This window comes from Haliotis asinina, chromosome 11, assembly GCF_037392515.1.
Source record: "Haliotis asinina isolate JCU_RB_2024 chromosome 11, JCU_Hal_asi_v2, whole genome shotgun sequence".
In the NCBI taxonomy this organism is placed as follows: domain Eukaryota; kingdom Metazoa; phylum Mollusca; class Gastropoda; order Lepetellida; family Haliotidae; genus Haliotis; species Haliotis asinina.
Window position 1 is genome coordinate 31,142,691 of NC_090290.1, and position 17,635 is coordinate 31,160,325.

At 40.0% G+C, this 17,635-nt stretch overlaps 1 protein-coding gene across 1 annotated transcript in view; it reads left to right on the forward strand.

The window, feature by feature from the left end:
* Nucleotides 1–2,712, forward strand: part of LOC137256019 (vesicle-trafficking protein SEC22a-like) — a 45,689-nt gene extending 42,977 nt beyond the window's left edge. The window contains exon 6 of the mRNA XM_067793675.1: nt 1,995–2,712. Coding sequence (XP_067649776.1) covers nt 1,995–2,195 — 201 coding nt within the window. The 3' untranslated portion in view covers nt 2,196–2,712. The remainder of the gene's footprint in view (nt 1–1,994) is intronic.
* Nucleotides 2,713–17,635: the final 14,923 nt, after the last annotated feature.

Consider the following 17,635-nt stretch of genomic DNA (forward strand, 5'->3'; position numbering starts at 1 on the left):
CCCCAGTATCTTCCCCAGTGCTTCAGACTTGGGTTGATCAGTTCAAATATTCTATCACTGCCATATACTGGACATTGTTACCTTTCATATCCATTTCTGGAAAAATGAAGTCAGTGTTTATCCACTATTGATCTGGAAACTTCTACTTCTCAGTTCCTTAATTATGAAAGCCTTCAGGATAAATCCAGTAACAAGAGGAAACCAGGGACCCATTTCACCCGCCTAGTTATAAAGTATTGAAGTTACTCATCATATATCAGAGTCAGTCAATTACCTTGGGTCCTTTAGGCCATGGGAACTGCTATATTCCAGTCTGTTATCTCCAGTCAGAGACTTCTACTTGACAGCTACAGACCTTCATCTTCAGCAAAGGCAGTGGCCATTTATCTCTTCCAAGATTAAGTCTAATAGAGATATCACCATAACTCCAGTGCATGGCTGGTTGGAATCTACTTTGACCTTCAGCTGCTATTAAATTTAGCTCACAATATTATCTGCATTGTCTATCCATCCATCCATCAGCTTGGTCATTTGTTTCATCTGATTTGTTCTTTCATCACACATAGGGTAGTTTTGTAGTCACACTCGCTTAGATAAGGGTAATGCTATTTTTCAGGGTATTATCATTTGCAGAAGCCCAAGGTCTTTCATTGTCAGGCAATTGAAAGACTGAGGGCTCCTGCAAATAATGATGCCCTGAAAATTAGCGTTACCGTTATTATAAGGAATATGAATAGTATTTTTAATGAAATAAAAAAAAACCCACTGGCATCAGTTTAGAAGACATTACTGTTAAGAGCAAACAACTGAGGTCACTAACACACTTTTTACAAATATAGACACTTCACACGTCCAACCTTGACCTTTACCCATACTATCAACCACCATAGTTTTCAGTGCTCAACAACGTTAAACTTCCATTGTTTCATTGCTCTGTGTTGTAATTTATGGAACAATTGTTGTGGTTGGCACAGGCAAGAAAGTGCATAATGGCACAGTTACATGTCATGAATTTGAGCCAGATATATTGTCAATACTGAACCCGAATTTGAATGAGCCATAGGTGATTGAACTTCAACAGCTGAGCTCTTTATGATGTCACCTAACAATGGGCTTGATAATGGCCCATCTGCAAGAATTTTGCGGGAATTATCAAGTTACAGTGGCCCACTCATATCTGATAATGTGTGGGCATTTTAATGATAATTCTATCCGTTTTATCTGTAATATATGATAAACAAAATTTATTCCTGTGTCCATCACACTACGTGTGACATTTTGTACTTTACCCCGTACCAGATATTTGATATTGATATTCTGTCGTTCATAAAGTTTTGGGACACCCATGAAGGTCCCAGAAAAGAATAGACCTTCAGCAATCCAAGTTTGTCACGAGGTGACTAATGGAACTGGTTGGTCAGGCTCATTGACTTGGTTGACATGTCATCGGTTCCCAATTGCACAGATCGATGCTCTCGTTATTGATCACTGGATTGTCTGGTCCAGACTTGATCATTTACAGACCGCCACCATATGGCTGGAATATTGCCGAGTGCAACATGAAACTAAACTCACTCACTCACTCACTCACTCATAAAGTTTTGGGTGCCAAACTAAAGGGAAATCCTGATATATCCTCCAGAAATACATCTCAGCTGAATTCCATGTCATTAGCATATGTCAAGCATATGCCAAAACATCTTAGTTTGTGGCACAAAAGTGAATATCTGTACATGCTTGATACTGCAACTTAATAATCTAGACGCAAGTTAATGTATTGTGCCGGGTTATAGCTCAAGTGCTACCGGACAAGGGTGCTGTTATTTAGCACAAAATTTGACATTCTCTCCTTTTTTCAATCGATTTGCATAATGGGTAAAATACTAATTGTATGAAATTTTGATCTTGCCAATTTCTGTATCCAAATGTTGTTACCATCAGTGCCATGTGGATTGTGGAATCATGTTCACTTGCATAACTCTGCTTTTCTGCAGGTATACTTGATGAGCTGTCCAACCAGCATGAGGAAGCCTCTGGCCTGTGCTACACTCGGGAGTATCTGCCTATGTCAACTGTATCTGTGGGAACATAGAACTAGTATGCAAATGCTGTTTCATGTCACTGTGGGCTGTGCAGCCACTTTTACTATATTCACCAGACAGATTCAAGAGAAATTGCCTCAGTATAATCTATGAGACTATTTCTGATGTTATGTTGAATTAGTATATGGTGTAGACCTAATGCTGAAAAAAACGACAGAGGAATGCCTGGTTCTGTGCTTGTCCATGCTAAGGATGTTACTGTACATGGCGGGGAATACAAGTCAAATGAATTTTGATGGAGAAGCTTCAGGTCAAACAAACTGAAACAAAAACGCTCATTTTTCAGGCAGTGACTATGGTGTCAGCACCATCACATTTTTGTGCTGGAGAGTGCATCTTGGCAGACAAATTTCAAATTTCTGTCTTCATTAATATTGGTAAACTTTGTTCTTTGAAGACTGGATGGAGTTTATGACTTTAAGCATCTTTTGTTCCATTTCACTGCAGGATACCTGTACAGGTACTACTGCCTCAAACAATTCACCAATTGAGAAAGATGAAAGATGTCGATATGTGTGAAGGTAACATGAATCTAGATATTGTATAAAAAAGACATGTATCAATTTTAAAGATTTGCTGTGAATTTAAAATGCCAAGGCCCGTGAACAAACTGTCCTTCTTTACACTAAATCCAACTAAACACATGAGCACTAATTAAGTACCACATGAATTCAAGGGCAATTTATTAGAATCTTTATCCAAATAGCTATTTGCCATACTGAGATATACATACATATTCTACCCCGGGACCCTAACAGGTACAGTTATCAATGAATATGGCTAACATGAAGTCAGGGCAAGTCCCTGTTCATATGATTTTGTTAGCAATCGTGATGACTGTAAACTTTACAAGCAGGTGTATGAGAAACGATTCTCATTGCAACACTGATGATACTAAAATGAGGACAGAGATGCCCAGGTTAACATCTCAGGAAAGAGAACATGCATTTGCCCAAGTACCAGCAATGTGGGTATTGCTCGACGAGTTGAAGAAAGCCACTCATCCATTGTTGGGCTTCATAGACATCGGCAGACAGGCAGTACCTGTGACCTTCCACATCCTGGGCAACAACGTTTTCTAACGCCATATTGTCAGTGACCATATCCCTGATCAAACGCTGCCAGGACTACTGCACTCATTCAAGGTCGATGCTGACCCCTGATTATGTGTTTGGCGTAGACGTGATGCACATAATGTATAATGAGTGTGTAGATCATAAAGACCTTTGAGATGGCAACACTGTCATGGTCTTATGTGGAATAATTTACAATTAAAAAACTGCCCCCTCGTGCCTGTCAAGGGAGAGTTAATGTCGTTTACTGCCGTGACCAGATTCTTCAAAATACCATCGTACCATGCTTCACTGACCACCAACATGTTAATAAGTTTCAACAAAACAAAGCACGGGCACACACAGATTGACTTTCCATGCAGTGTCTTGTCTAGCAACACATCCAAGTAATACCGCAGCCAGCAGTGTCGTCAGGTTTATCCCCTATTCAACACATGAGGGACGAAACTGGACAACCTCTTTCAAAGCGAGGTTGTCCTGTCGGCAAATCAGTGACGGCTTTGTTAACCACATTTATCTAGCCTCATGTAAGAATGTCGAGTTTTGATTGGTCCACGTGACTCTGATCAAATACCATGTACATCCATCACGATCCGCGAGCGGGAGTATAAAAACCGTGTAATCCCGCTACGAAAGTCATATCACCCGGCTACGCCTCGGGGACGACGCAAAGTGAGAAAAGCGTGCATCGACAAGCCTTTAGTAACGCGCGGTGCATTGAGGTCAAACAGTGGCATCTCACGTCTCACAAGTCGATTCGATGCGTGTTGTTTTGTTTTGATTTAGTGAAAACATTTAGCTAGATAATACGTTATCACATGGTGTCCAGGGAAATACGGGGTTTTATCAGTCCCGAGTAAGGTTGTATTCCCCCTCCGGCTCGGGGACTAGACCACGTCTGGACCATGTCCCAAATCCCCTCTATTTACGAAATGAAGCCTTCGTTGACTTATTATCTTACACCACTATGACCACGAGCCAACACTCCCTGAGCATTTCACTGTCAGTCAGTTATGTTGATCTCAGCATACAATGTCTACTTTCGAGATCCACACCATTTGTGTGTATCGTATTGTTAGAATTAAAAATCGATTAATATATAAGATAGAGAGTCACGATCTGGTCAAATAAATGTTGGTTCCAGATTAACAAAATGATGACGAGCGAGAGAGACTGGTAGCTCTCACGGCCGGAGTCAAAATCAAACAATGTTTAGGTGGGGTGACCACACTTCTGATAAAATTCATAAATGCCACCCAAAGAAAGCGATAAGCTGTATGTGAGATATGAGTCATGGCTCGGGGCCAAGATGACAAAGACTATAGGATCAGCTATGGCCCAGAACTACACTGGAATAGTGTCGTACCTGCTCCTCATTGCCCTGAAGTGTTGACTTTGTGGGAGGAGCTTGAGCAAGACCCATTTATTGAACACACCTTGAGCTCTGTCATCTATGAGTTGTACTACAAATACGGCATGTCCTTAGCCCCGGTGATGACGGTCATTATCATGGTAAAAAATAATAGTGATAGCATACAAGATGGATCAGGAAGTGACTCCGACCCCAGAGGAGTGAGTGAGTGAGTTAATATTTAACGTCACATTGGCATATTGACGAAAACGATTAATTATAAAAAAACACATGAATTAATGACACACTCTAATATCCTGTCAACGAAAGACAGTAAAACTAATTAGAATATCAAAGAAAAGAATGTAAAACTAATAATTACACCTAAAACAGTGTATCTATAGAGGACAAAACAACATAAAAATGGGCTATAGATTGCTAACAACTGATGGTAGATCACCATACTAAGGACCGTGGGGACCAGTACATTTGCTTCCTGCATGGACCCCAGTTGGATTTACATCATCCCCTCAGTTGTCAGCAATTTGGGAAATCCCGCCATACGATAAAAAGACACTTATTCTACGATTAAAAACATGGAAAGTTTGAATTTACTTTGAATGTTTGTGGACTTACGTACTGACACCAGAGTATGAAACCCCAATACAAGTTACATAGAACAACCCTAAGAGAGTCACCACTGTTAGAAAAGGTGGCCAAGACAAGTACCACAAGAGCAATTACACTCTATGGGTAGCTGTAGGCAGAACTGTTGCTGCTACCCTCTCATTATTCATGCTACATAATACATCCCCAAAGCCAACCCCAACCCCGCCACCACAGAAACAAGTACAGGTCGATATATATATTTTTTGTCATCTGTGTAATGTCTCAGGTGAAAACGTTTGTTAACGATGCATACCATGGCACCGTGGTTGCCATTCTAGCCATAGGATATGTTCAGTTGACTTGAGATGGTCCTCAAACAACCGACTATCACGCTCAACCAGTCTCTACCCACCAGGATTCGAGTGGACATGTGAGATAGATGTCATGAGTATACTGCCAGATTCAGGGACAGGTTACATACTTGAAGTGGACTTGGAGTACCCTGCGGCATTACACAAATCACACAGTGGCAGCCCGACATTTGACCGGAGCAAGATATTCACTGACGATCTGACGATGAGGAAGAGCCATATGAAATTCAACCGGCCCGTCTACTTGCAGATGAGCATCCTCGACCTCTCCAAGCACCTGGCGTACAACTTTTCTTACAATGAGCTGAAGAAGCAGTGCGACGACAGGTGCGAGGTGCTGTACACAGACACAGACTCCCTGCTGATGGAGATACTGGAACAAACCCTTGCCCAGACTCGACTTTAACATTTGGGAACTGCGGTGGCTAGACAAGGCCATGAGACATGTATGAGGAGCACTCGTAAACAATATGGGGAAACTTGATGCAATAGTTGAGGACATTGCTGGCAAGAACGTAAAACACAGACAGGCCCAAGACAATGAGTCTCTGAGAACTATGATCGAAAATCAATTGCGCTAATTGCAAGACAAGAGATGGACTCGTTTGGAATCAGCTTCCTCGAATCAAGAACAGCTTTGATCCCAGTCGTATGCGGGAAACCATCGATCGAGTACTAAACGGAGACACCAGGTTGGCTAACAGGATCTAAATCCTGTTCCGGGAGCAAGGCCTTACCATTGCCAGTGTTCTGACAGCATTGGGCTGCATCATATCAACCCTGGTCATACAAATGATGGGGGGGAGGAGGTACACCCACAACAGTACCACCCCAAAACTACACTGGTGACTGGATTAGAGAGTGGGTTATAGCTCAGTTACTCAGTTTGTCCGTTCTGTAGTTGAGCGTTAAATCACTCAGTGAAGCTCCAGCCTGTCTTGCTGGTAAAGCCGTCAAAGCGCTTCTGGGAATCCTGGGTAGCATCATTTCATGGTTGCTGAGCACTCTATAAAAAATAGTCACATGGCTTGGTCAAAACCTGTTTTACGATCGATGTGCTGCTGATTTTCAGCCGCCTAGTGTGGTGGAAGTGGCTGTGGGGGTGGGGGCTGAACCCTGGGGATCCGGGGGTGACACCACTATGTCAGTTTCACTGGTTGTGGGATGTGGAACGTGACTCACGTTTATATCGGGGTTAATACCAAGCTTCTGGTCAGTCGTGGCGATAACTATCTCATTGTTGTGGTCCACCACTTTGTTGATTCTCAGTTACATGTCACTCAGGGCCATATACAATCCCACACGAAACATGTTGTTGACTTTTGATCAGGTGTATTACAACATGTCCTAATATCGCTTGATGGCAAGCGGTAAATCCACCGGTTTGGGGGATAGCGTACATTGACCACAAAGTGTTTGTGTGCATCATAAGCAGTCCCTGTGCTATTAATGGGGGAACATGTCTGCGCCTGTGAACCCAGGATCGCCCCCATGTATGTTCGTATCAAATCGTTCAACTAAACCCTTTTGATGTTTTCGATGTCATTTTATCCATGTGGTGGCCGCGTTGGGATCAGTTTGTTTGATATACGAAACGTGAATTTGTTCAGTAGTTGTGGGACCCGTAAAAGTATGGTACTCAGACACGTACCTACCGTTCGTATTAGAGATTTTACACGTTCTAGATTTATAGAAGTAAGTGTAAAGCTTACCAAGCCCTGGTTAACACCGGGAAGCGAAAGCCCACGACATATCTTGGGGAAGAGCCACGCTTATCTCCTTCAAAATCCGTCTCATTTGATAGTAAACGTGGAACAAAATGTCTGCCTTACTTGAGGATTACTGACGGCCACGATACAGTTCTTGAAAATATCATTGACTTATTTGATATGTGTTATCTTAATATGTACGTGATGCTTCCTGGCATAACGAGCGATGACCCGTTCAGCTGCTGCACATGATAGATAACAAGTCGCGGGAGCTCAAAGTTGCACTCTGAGACGTCACCTACCTCCCGTGATGGACCAACATCAGTGACAGCAACAACAAGATGTTCATCAGTGACGTCTGCAACCACATAACATACGGATACTACAGCATATGCTTTCTAAGCTATGAAGTCTTCAAGCCCATGGGGGCCATTATAATGAATAACTCAAATGGTTCACTAGTGAAATTAGGAACAACAGTATCTTTCCCACGTCTTTCATTCCGAATTTTAGTATAAAAACCCAACTAACACCGTTGCGATTATGCAATATGTTAGCTTCACATTTAAGCTTCAAGTTATCTCCTGATTACCACCCGGAAGATCTTTTGACGTATTCCGAGCTCATACAGCACACTCTTCAAAGATATCCTTCTCAAACAAACCCCAAGTAATTTACACAGATCGGAACTCCAAATATTATCTGGGTTGACAATACATTGGGAATACAAAGTCCAAGATCACCCAGATTACCAAACAAACGGGGTTGGTTGACACCCATCTCAATAAACCAAAGTGGGATTTACCTACATGGTATTCCACCTGTTGACCTCTCACATATCTTCAAAGACAATAATACACACCTTCTAAGCTTAAAATACACTTATCATGATTTAAATAAAATCCAGCAAGCATTGTCACTAAGGTGACATAATTCCCTGCCGCATATTATCAAATCAAACTTCAACAGAAGTGAAAGTAAAGGTCGCAGTTTACGATGAAGTAAAATGTCAACAAGAACATAAACTCTCTTGATACCTGTAGTTATTCAAGCACAAAAATATTTTGAAGAGTCACTTAGACCTTGACCAGTGCATGAAACTCCTACAAAACACAGTCGCCGTGACCTTGAAATTTAACTGAAGGTCGCCAAAATCGATTGGGTCCCGAACCTTCCCTAGATAAAGCTTCGCGTTGAATATGAAGAAACTCCAGTGAACGGTTCTTGAGATATCTCGCTGACAAGGTAAAACGCTAAAATCATCTTGCGGCCTTGAGATGAAGGTCAAGGTCACCAAAACTGACTAAGACCTTTCTTTCACTGTGATAAACCTAGATATCAAATATGAAAAGACAGGGACCCCAGACCAAATTTTGAGATACAAGGAATATTATTTTGCATATTTATGTAGGTCTAGCAATCACTGAGAAGTAAAGAAATGATGTTTTTATTACAAAAATATATGTGTTCTAGCCCAAAGAGGTCCCCCAACCGAAAACACCCACGTGATCGAATTTCGCATTTTCACAATCCAGTTTTGGCCACTCAACTGCTCCAAGGGAATATATGTTTTCATCTAGAAAAATGCTCCAGTCTATTGAGCAGATGTTGATTCATGTTACCCTAAAGTTTCCTTTGAAAATATTCATAACTTGTAAAGCTACAGGCACGTATCTGAGCAAAACCATCGTCATAAATCAAAAACAGAGACTTCGTAAAATCATATACATGTAATCATTTATATTATCATGCTGCATTTCTTCTATCCGGCTGTGTACATAGTATCACTGAATGTTGTGAATATCAATTCAGAATAAGTTTTCTTTATCCTATTCTTGTCTTTTTTGCAAATATTCAAGAAAAAATAAATTTTCACCGTGATGATTTTAACAAGTTTTTTTAGTAACATCTTCTCAAAAATGCTCTTTTCTGGCGTTTAACCTTCAAAATGAAATTATATAACTCATTTCAGTAAGTTATATACTTCCTACAATTTCCAAAGTTTTCGTGCATGTAAATTAATGATTCCATTGAGCGTATTTGCCCATACTTCACGAAAATACTTTTTTACAGTGTTTGACATACGTCTAAAAGAGAGCAAAGTTTAACTTACCATCGTTTCTTCATCTTTCGCTGACAGATGTTAGTTTTGCAAATCACGCGCACTGGAACATGTGTACAATGCAATACCATCAGGAAACACCACATACATTTCTTCACAATACACGTATTTGGACCTTAAACGTCGGCCTGTCCGTGACTCGTACGCAATTCTATAAATAGCGACACTAACGCTCATAGCCTATAGTCAACGGTTCTTAAAGATCACATATACTCTAGTAGGGTACAAATACAAAATCACTCGCTGACATCGCTATAAATGAAAGCCCGCCTTTAAAACTACTCATTTCGACCTTCAGTTAACCTAAATCGACCTTTTTGTCAACAGTGCACAACTCTCAGCCGCAAACGAAATTTCAACCAATCAGAGCGCCGCGTCTCCATGACGTAATTGTAGGTATAGAAATGAGGGTCTTTGCAGTATTCATCTACATTTCAGGGGTTAAACTATTTCATTTACAGGTTTGTACAAACCTGAAATCGCGAAAGCTGTTGTGAAAAGTGAAAGCTAATTGTTCTCACAACCTACTATCATTTAGTTTTGTCTAATCCGAGTTAGGTGGTATAAACCTACACGTTATTTGTCATCATTCACTTGATGCTCAGTTAATGAATTTATAACAGGTATAATTAGTGGTAACGCCACTTAGATTACCCGACAAAGACCCCTACTTGGCATTTCTTGTGTCTGGATCAATCAAAGGATTAATCGATAACACACTGATTGATTAATTAGTTTTATGGAGATTTAGATGGGGGATTTGTCAAAAGGTAGTGTTTATGTATGCACATTTACTAATCTATACTGAATACACTCTGTCATGTCTGTGTCTATGTAAAACAACACCCTTCTTTCAAAGGATTAACCGCCAATACATTGCTTGATTGCTCATTATTGGCTAACTAAATAACTTTTTAAAAAGAATGACGCACCTTATGCAATTAGTTGCCAGGTATGCTATCTTGGGTAACCAAAGAAACTATACAGCAATGTGAAAAACCTGAAACGATACATCACGTTTTCGTATATTAGACTGTTGAAAGACACATTACTTGGGAAATCTGCAGATGAATTATATATCATTCGTTTTTGTGGATATTGATGGATACATTCCTCGAAGAAGGTAATAGCCTGACATTGCTCCTAACTTTAATTTTAATATTAGCATTTTTGATTTTATTAAGTTGTCGTAGCTTTCAACAGAATCATTGTTTTCGCAGTGAAGTGTAATGAGGCACTACTGTGTGCTTGCGAATTATGATTCATATAGGAAAACTATGAAATGTCTACATATTACATTCCTGTTATACATTCGCAGATCACTTCTTTTCATTAAGTTTCAAAATGCATACAAGTATGATTATAAAGTAATTAGGATTATGGGACTAAGTATGAAAACGTATATTGACAAATGTCTATATATTGGTGAGTGAACGTTACAATTAATTAGTAAATTAAGCAAGTGAAGAAATTTATCGCGTAGTATTTTCACTTCGACGCTTAGGTTATGTTACAGGTTGTGTCATGCAAACTCCTTTTGGTAATGATTCAAACACACATTTTGTGGTTTGGATTTTCTAACTTGATGGAAACAAATCATAATCTCATTAATTCAAATGGATTTGACTTCACGATTTTCCGGCACCCTGTGTGAGGATGAATGCTATTTAAGTTTGTTTTCACCGACATACAAAATCAAAATTAATTTCTACTGGCAGTAAGATATGTATTTTATTGATGGACATTAGTATTTTACACGACATTGCTTATAACATAACAATTTTACTCTTGGAAGTGAGATGGAGGGCAATATAATATTGCTTGCAACATAAATGTCACTTCGACCCCCACCTTGCTTCCTTGGAAGAAGTCCTTATGTTATGTCATGCAAAATCCTTTTGGCCATAATTCAAGAGCATATTTAACTACCAGTAAAAAGTAGTTTTGATTTTCTAACTTGATGAGAATAAATCATAATCTCAATAATTCTACCGGATTTTAGCCCGTGACGTCACGATTTTCAAAAATGGCGGCGCCCTGTCAGCGGATGAATGCTATTTAAGTTTGTTTTCACCGACTTACAAAATCAAAATCACTTTTCATTGGTAGTAAAATATGTATTTTATTGATGGACATTACGATTTTACATGACATCGCTTATAACACAACAATGTCACTCTTGGGAGCGGTCATTATAACGAGTCAATATAATATGACTAACGATAATATTGTCACTTCGACCACAACCTCGTTTCCGAGGAAGAAAACATTATATCCATGCAAAATTCTTTTGGTCAGTAATGTGTAGTAAGCAGTCTTGATTTTATAAACTCGATGAAACTTGAACTCCATTTTCTATCTTGGAAGCGTGGTAGGGAGCGAACCATCCGATTAAGTATATACCACAGGCTTCCACAAAGCTCACTTTGCACACACTAACAACCAATTTAAGCACAAACTACGGAGTATGGTGGAAATCTGTGTATAGTGACACCATCATCCGACCCCAAGGAACAATTGACGGCAACAGAACAATTCGGCATGTCTTTGGTGACGTCGAGAAATCAGCAAAATGACGAGCTTCCTACACATTTTCTATACATTCAACTGAAAATCGTTCCTTCTATGACGTCACTGTAGGGCTCTGGCGACAGCGTTACATAACCTGTCTGCGGGTTCGTTTGCGGGCGAGGGAGAAGCAGACGGCTTTTTAGCAACTTTTGAGGGCTTGGTATTAATTAACCACAAGTTTGTTTGTTTGTTTGTTTAAGAAAATGGTGTTCCGTTTATGAGTAACCAGAAGTCTTTCATATGCAGTGGTAAAAAGAGTACTAAAAATGAGTTTAGTTGTTCTTTAAGATATTCCAATCTGTACGTACGTACGTGCGGACGGAGTCTAATACTAAATTTTATTATACGCACACAAGATGCTGTACCCCGTCGTAGAGGAAGTAGCGAAGACACTGGAAACCGTAGATGGTGGAAGATACTACGCCAACGAAGGCTTTTTTTTCATTCCGTAAGAGGGGATTTTGGACATGGTCCTGACGTGGTGCCTATACTACTAAAATGGAATTGTCATTTCAAGAAATGTCAGTGATGGATTGCTTTTGTAACACGTTTGACCCAGAGGTTATGTTTGAAATAACAGAGAGGTCGCAAAGATAAGGGTTAGAAAGTTAAAATGTGTCTTCAGTAACGCATGATTGTCGTAAGCCGCAACTATCGGGATCGGGTGGGTTCTCGCTGACTTGCTTGACACGCGTCATCATATCCCAAAAGCGAAGATCGAGCCTCATGCATGCTTTGATCACAAGATTGTGTGGTCTAAACTCGATTATTTGCAGACCGCTGTAAATATCACATAGCTGGGATTTTGCTGAGTACGGCTTAACACTAAACTCACTCACTCACTTGATCAACGTGTTTGGTGTACAACAATTTGACACTCTGTAATTTTGTATATGGGCATATATATACACTGGCCCACATATAGTGAACAGCAAAAGAAACGCAAGTCTGTCTTTTAGTCACTTTACCATGAACGTTCCATAAACACGAACGCTTACTTTTATGAGATTTCAGTTTCTTAAACTTGCGTGTGTCTTGTTTTTGTTTGTGTTTGTTTTTTCATGTGATAGAGAGAGAGAGTTTTGAGCGTTGGAAAAAAAGAGTTTCAGTGTTTGCTTTAAATACGAGCGTTGTAGCCAGTATAAACTCGTAATTATTTAGATATTATACAATTCTACAGATGTTAGTTGTTGATGAAGAATCTATGCCATATTAGTTGCTGTTCCCGAACAGCTGTGACGGAAATCTAGGTGAAAGTGTACTACCGTATTGTTCACTTGCTTCGAATAACGTTAACAGTACCTCTCTGAAGTGGTCTTCCCTTGGATACAGAATTAAACATCTTAAAGAAATTTGTATCAGAACAGATTTCATGTATTTATACGTTTCAAACTCTGTCTTGTTTGAGGATTTCTACTGCAGCCGCACTGCCAAATCTCAGGCAAGCCTTTTCCAGCTTTAAGTGATTTACTCGCAATGTTCTCACGTTTCATGTTTACAGTGTGGCCTTGTGTCTAAGTTGCATTAATAGAATGTGGGCTTGGTAATGGATAATGTTTGTCTATCATATAAATAACCATCATATCATAATACATAGTTCAAATTTGGCACAAGTTATTGTCATTGTGTGGTTGAAACTGTGTGGTTGACATTTCCTCAGAAATTTGATGTAGCTGAAACTTTAGATGAACCATGAAATGCATGTATATGGATGGTGTTTCTGAAACGTACGTCAAAAGTGCGATCCAATTTCTAACTATTACACATTTTCAATATTGGTGTTCTTATTTATGACCATATCTCTGCCATTTCGTCTCTCAGTGCTTTGCATCTAAGTATCGATTCGCCTGGACAAAAAGCGTTAATCACTGAATTGTCTGGTCCACACTCGATTATTTACAGACCGCCACCATATACCTGATATATTGCTCTAAGAAAAGGAAAACCAAATTCCATGTAAATATGAATTCAACCAATCACAGTAGTTACTACGTCCGGTCATGCCCGCCCAATGCTATGGTTTGAGAAAGAGGCGACTGACGGGATCGGGTGGTCTGGCTCGCTGACTTGGTTGACACATGCCATGGTATCCCACTTGCAAAGTTCGAAGTCCATGCTCTTGATCACTGGATTGTATGATACGGAGTCAACAGTTTAAAGCATAAACTCACTCACTCTGGTTCGGGAGCGGTGGGAGTAGCCTAGTGGTTGAAGAGTTCGCTCGTCACATCGAAGACCCGGGTTCGATTACCCGCAAGGGTACAATTTATGAAGCCCATTTCCGGTGTCCCCCGCCGTGAGATTGCTGAAATATTGCTAAAAGCGACGTAAAACAAAACACACTATGGTTCGAATCTCCAAACAGGCACAGAAAGTATTGTCCTCGACGGTGTCCGCTGTGTTATTGTTAGAATATCACCAAAAGCGATTAGAAACTATATTTACTCCGCCAATAGCTTGAATAATAATTTTGTTCATTCAGTCATGTCTCATGAGTTTTATAAGATATGGCCGATAAAATATCATCTTGGCTGGTCTTTTCCATTCCAAGTTTCAGCTATTGCTTCTGGTGAAAGTTCGCTGAAACGTCGATATCCGATGAGTAACCTGTCTCATGATCTTACCTGAACAAAGTTCAAAGAAAAGGGACTGACTGATGGGAATAATCCATGTACATAACGGCCACCCAATATCTTTACCATATAGCTATTCGTCCATATCATTCGTTATTACTTGTGGAAAAAATCGGTTGTCTTTCGCTTTGTTCCAGTAGCATACACGTTTTCGTTTTTATAAAACATTTGCGTGCAGGACGAAATGTAGTCTTCGGTTTGGACTTATTTAGTCGTAGCTATTTTAGTGTCCCAACCAGGAACATACGTGATATTGTTGCTGAGCACTCAACAAGGACGTCCTAGCTTAGATCATGGGGTTATTGATTTATTATTAACGCTCAAGACAAATCCACATAACTGCAGACGTATAGATACGGCGATACCATTTTATTCGTCCCGTTAAAATCAAGAAAGAAAAACAACAACAATAGCTTGATGAGGAAATGTTAAAAGTGTTAATAACCCGATCACCACACCTTGGTAACACTGACGGTGAAATATTTAAATATACTAGTGAACCTGAAATAAGCACCTCATGCTTTAGAACATTGCTATGATCAGAAACGTGACAGAACGTTCATACTTCTAGAGGCCAGATTATGGGATCGATAATTCACTGTAGAAAAAAGAAGAAGAAAATGTTGGCAATCCGTTAAACTGCATCTGCTATTTTTCTTTCTAAAGCCAGTGTTGTGTCACTTAACTAAGTTTTATCGTCAATGATATTCGTCATCGACATATGTTTTATAGCAATTCACTGAACGGATCAAACTAGTGCAAATACCACGTCCGACCGTATGCAGTGACACACGAATAACCACTGTCCTTTCAGAAATCAAGATTCTCGTGAGCTAATATCTTTAAACGTCTCTCAAAAACCGGCATGGGTATCTCTTATGTCAGTCAGGTACCAGAGAGAAATCAGCTTCAGAAATAGCCTAAGCCCTTCCTCGAATTCAAAGATAGTTACTGAGAAAACAACTACCCCCTACATTGCTTAAGCACGCTGGGATCAATAATCGTATGTGTCTTTAGCGTGTTGTCTAATTTGACATATGGTCATATTGTCAGGTTGTCAGTCACTTAAAGTTAAACATATACCACTGTTCATTGGTATGTTCGCGTAAATTGGAAACCATAAGGGAGCACCAGACCGCTTGGCATTTATAATATTTCATGAACCAAACATGTACACTGTTAGTGTAGGCAATGTCGACCTCCACAACGAACTTATCATTGCAGACATAGCAGAACAGTTTCGACTTTTCATACATAAGGAAATATTTGTGAACGGGTCACAATTAGTTTTCATGACATCAGTTTGGTCTGACAGCTAGCAGAAGACGATACTGCCGATAGGGCAGATATCCTTGCATAATTATCGCCCAATGAGTCCAGACTGTATTGCGAAAAAAAGATTCCCAAGAAGGGCATGTCGTTTTCCATCACGCGATATTGTACAGGGTAGTCACTCCATCACTCCACTCTATTTGCACGTGATGGGCATTGTTTCAGCTTTTAATGACTGGCCTGTTGACCAATTTCTCCAACAGCAAATCATAAATGTTATGCTGCCATGACTTCGCCAGGTCCTGACCATTTGCCTCATTTAACAAGTGTGGATGCAATTGGCAGATGAGTATTTCAGCGCTAGAATCAACCTACCATTCTGAAAGCATGAGTGGAATGCGCCTCTTTGACGATCATTTCATCACCATAAGCCAAGCATAAGACCGATTCGATCTGATCGCCTACTCTCCAGCTGATACAATCATATCATTTCCATTCGACAGTACCATATTGGTAAAAAAACTATGTCTTGATATTTTTGTCTTGAACATTCCCCTGTTTTTTGAAACAGTACAGTATTCATCAGAGTGACCATCTTTCCGTAGAGCTTCCCTCGTGAAATAGACACCAATATTTACAAGCACTCCTTAATTTGTAACAAGAGGTGCCTTCATATTTGTATCAAATGTATCTAAGAGGAATTGAAATGTTATGTACAATGCCGTGGATATTCGACACTGCGTATGACGATGGGATAGAATAGAGAATGCAAGAACCACTGTTGAAAGGCAGTGATACGCCCTCCAAAAATTCACGCCTATGCATCTACGCGTCATGAACATGTTGTGTCTGTCTTTGAATAGGTAAGTGTGTATTTGAACTTTTCATTTACCATTGTAAATTGCTACCACTGCCATTATACGCTGTTGTACCACTGCAGGGCTGCTCTGATCGCTTCTTTGATTTAAGGACGTGTCACTGCGATGACTTTAAAAAATCAGTACATGCACAAAGGCACATATAATTATCAATGTGTAACCGTAATACATTTTGTACAATATGAACATAGCTTGTTCTCTACGTATTTTCTTCAGAAATATACTCACACGCATAAGAAACGCATATGTTCTTTAATCCAAACACGAAAGAAAACTCGGAACCCTTAATTGATATGAGTTCTTGGCATACACTGAAGCCTGATCAACACTGTTATCACTACCTTTCTGTTACGTTTTGGAAGGCACGAGTAAAAACACATCAAAAGAAGGAGTCACTAAAATCACTAATGAATATGTGGGTATCATGCACACGCTGAAATCGAACATGCATAATGTTTCACCACCTTTGGTGGGTATAAGACTGCACAGTTGGGTCATTCACTTCTTTTTCAACAATGCCACGTTTAACTCAAAGTGAAAGAAACCAGGCTATCAGGCGTTTGGAAGCTAGAATGTCTGTCCAAAATGTTGTCCGTCATTTCTACGTAAACATAACCATGATTTACCTCTCTGGACAGCATCGATACAACGTTTCACAGACCATAGAGGACAGTCCGCGGAGCGGATGTCCAAGGGTCATCATCAACCCTCGACAAGATTGGCATACTTTCGGTCAACACCAGCGAGATCCGTTAATGTCGACCCCTTTGGTCTTGGTAGCCAATGAATAGTCTTCACTCAATTTTTTGTCAGCCAGATCCTATTTGTTTTTCTTGTGTTTAATACTGAAATACACACAGACACACACAGACACACACACTCACACATGTCAGTGTGTGTTTCTGGGTATTCTTGAAAGTTGACTTGCGTTCCCTTTGCATAGT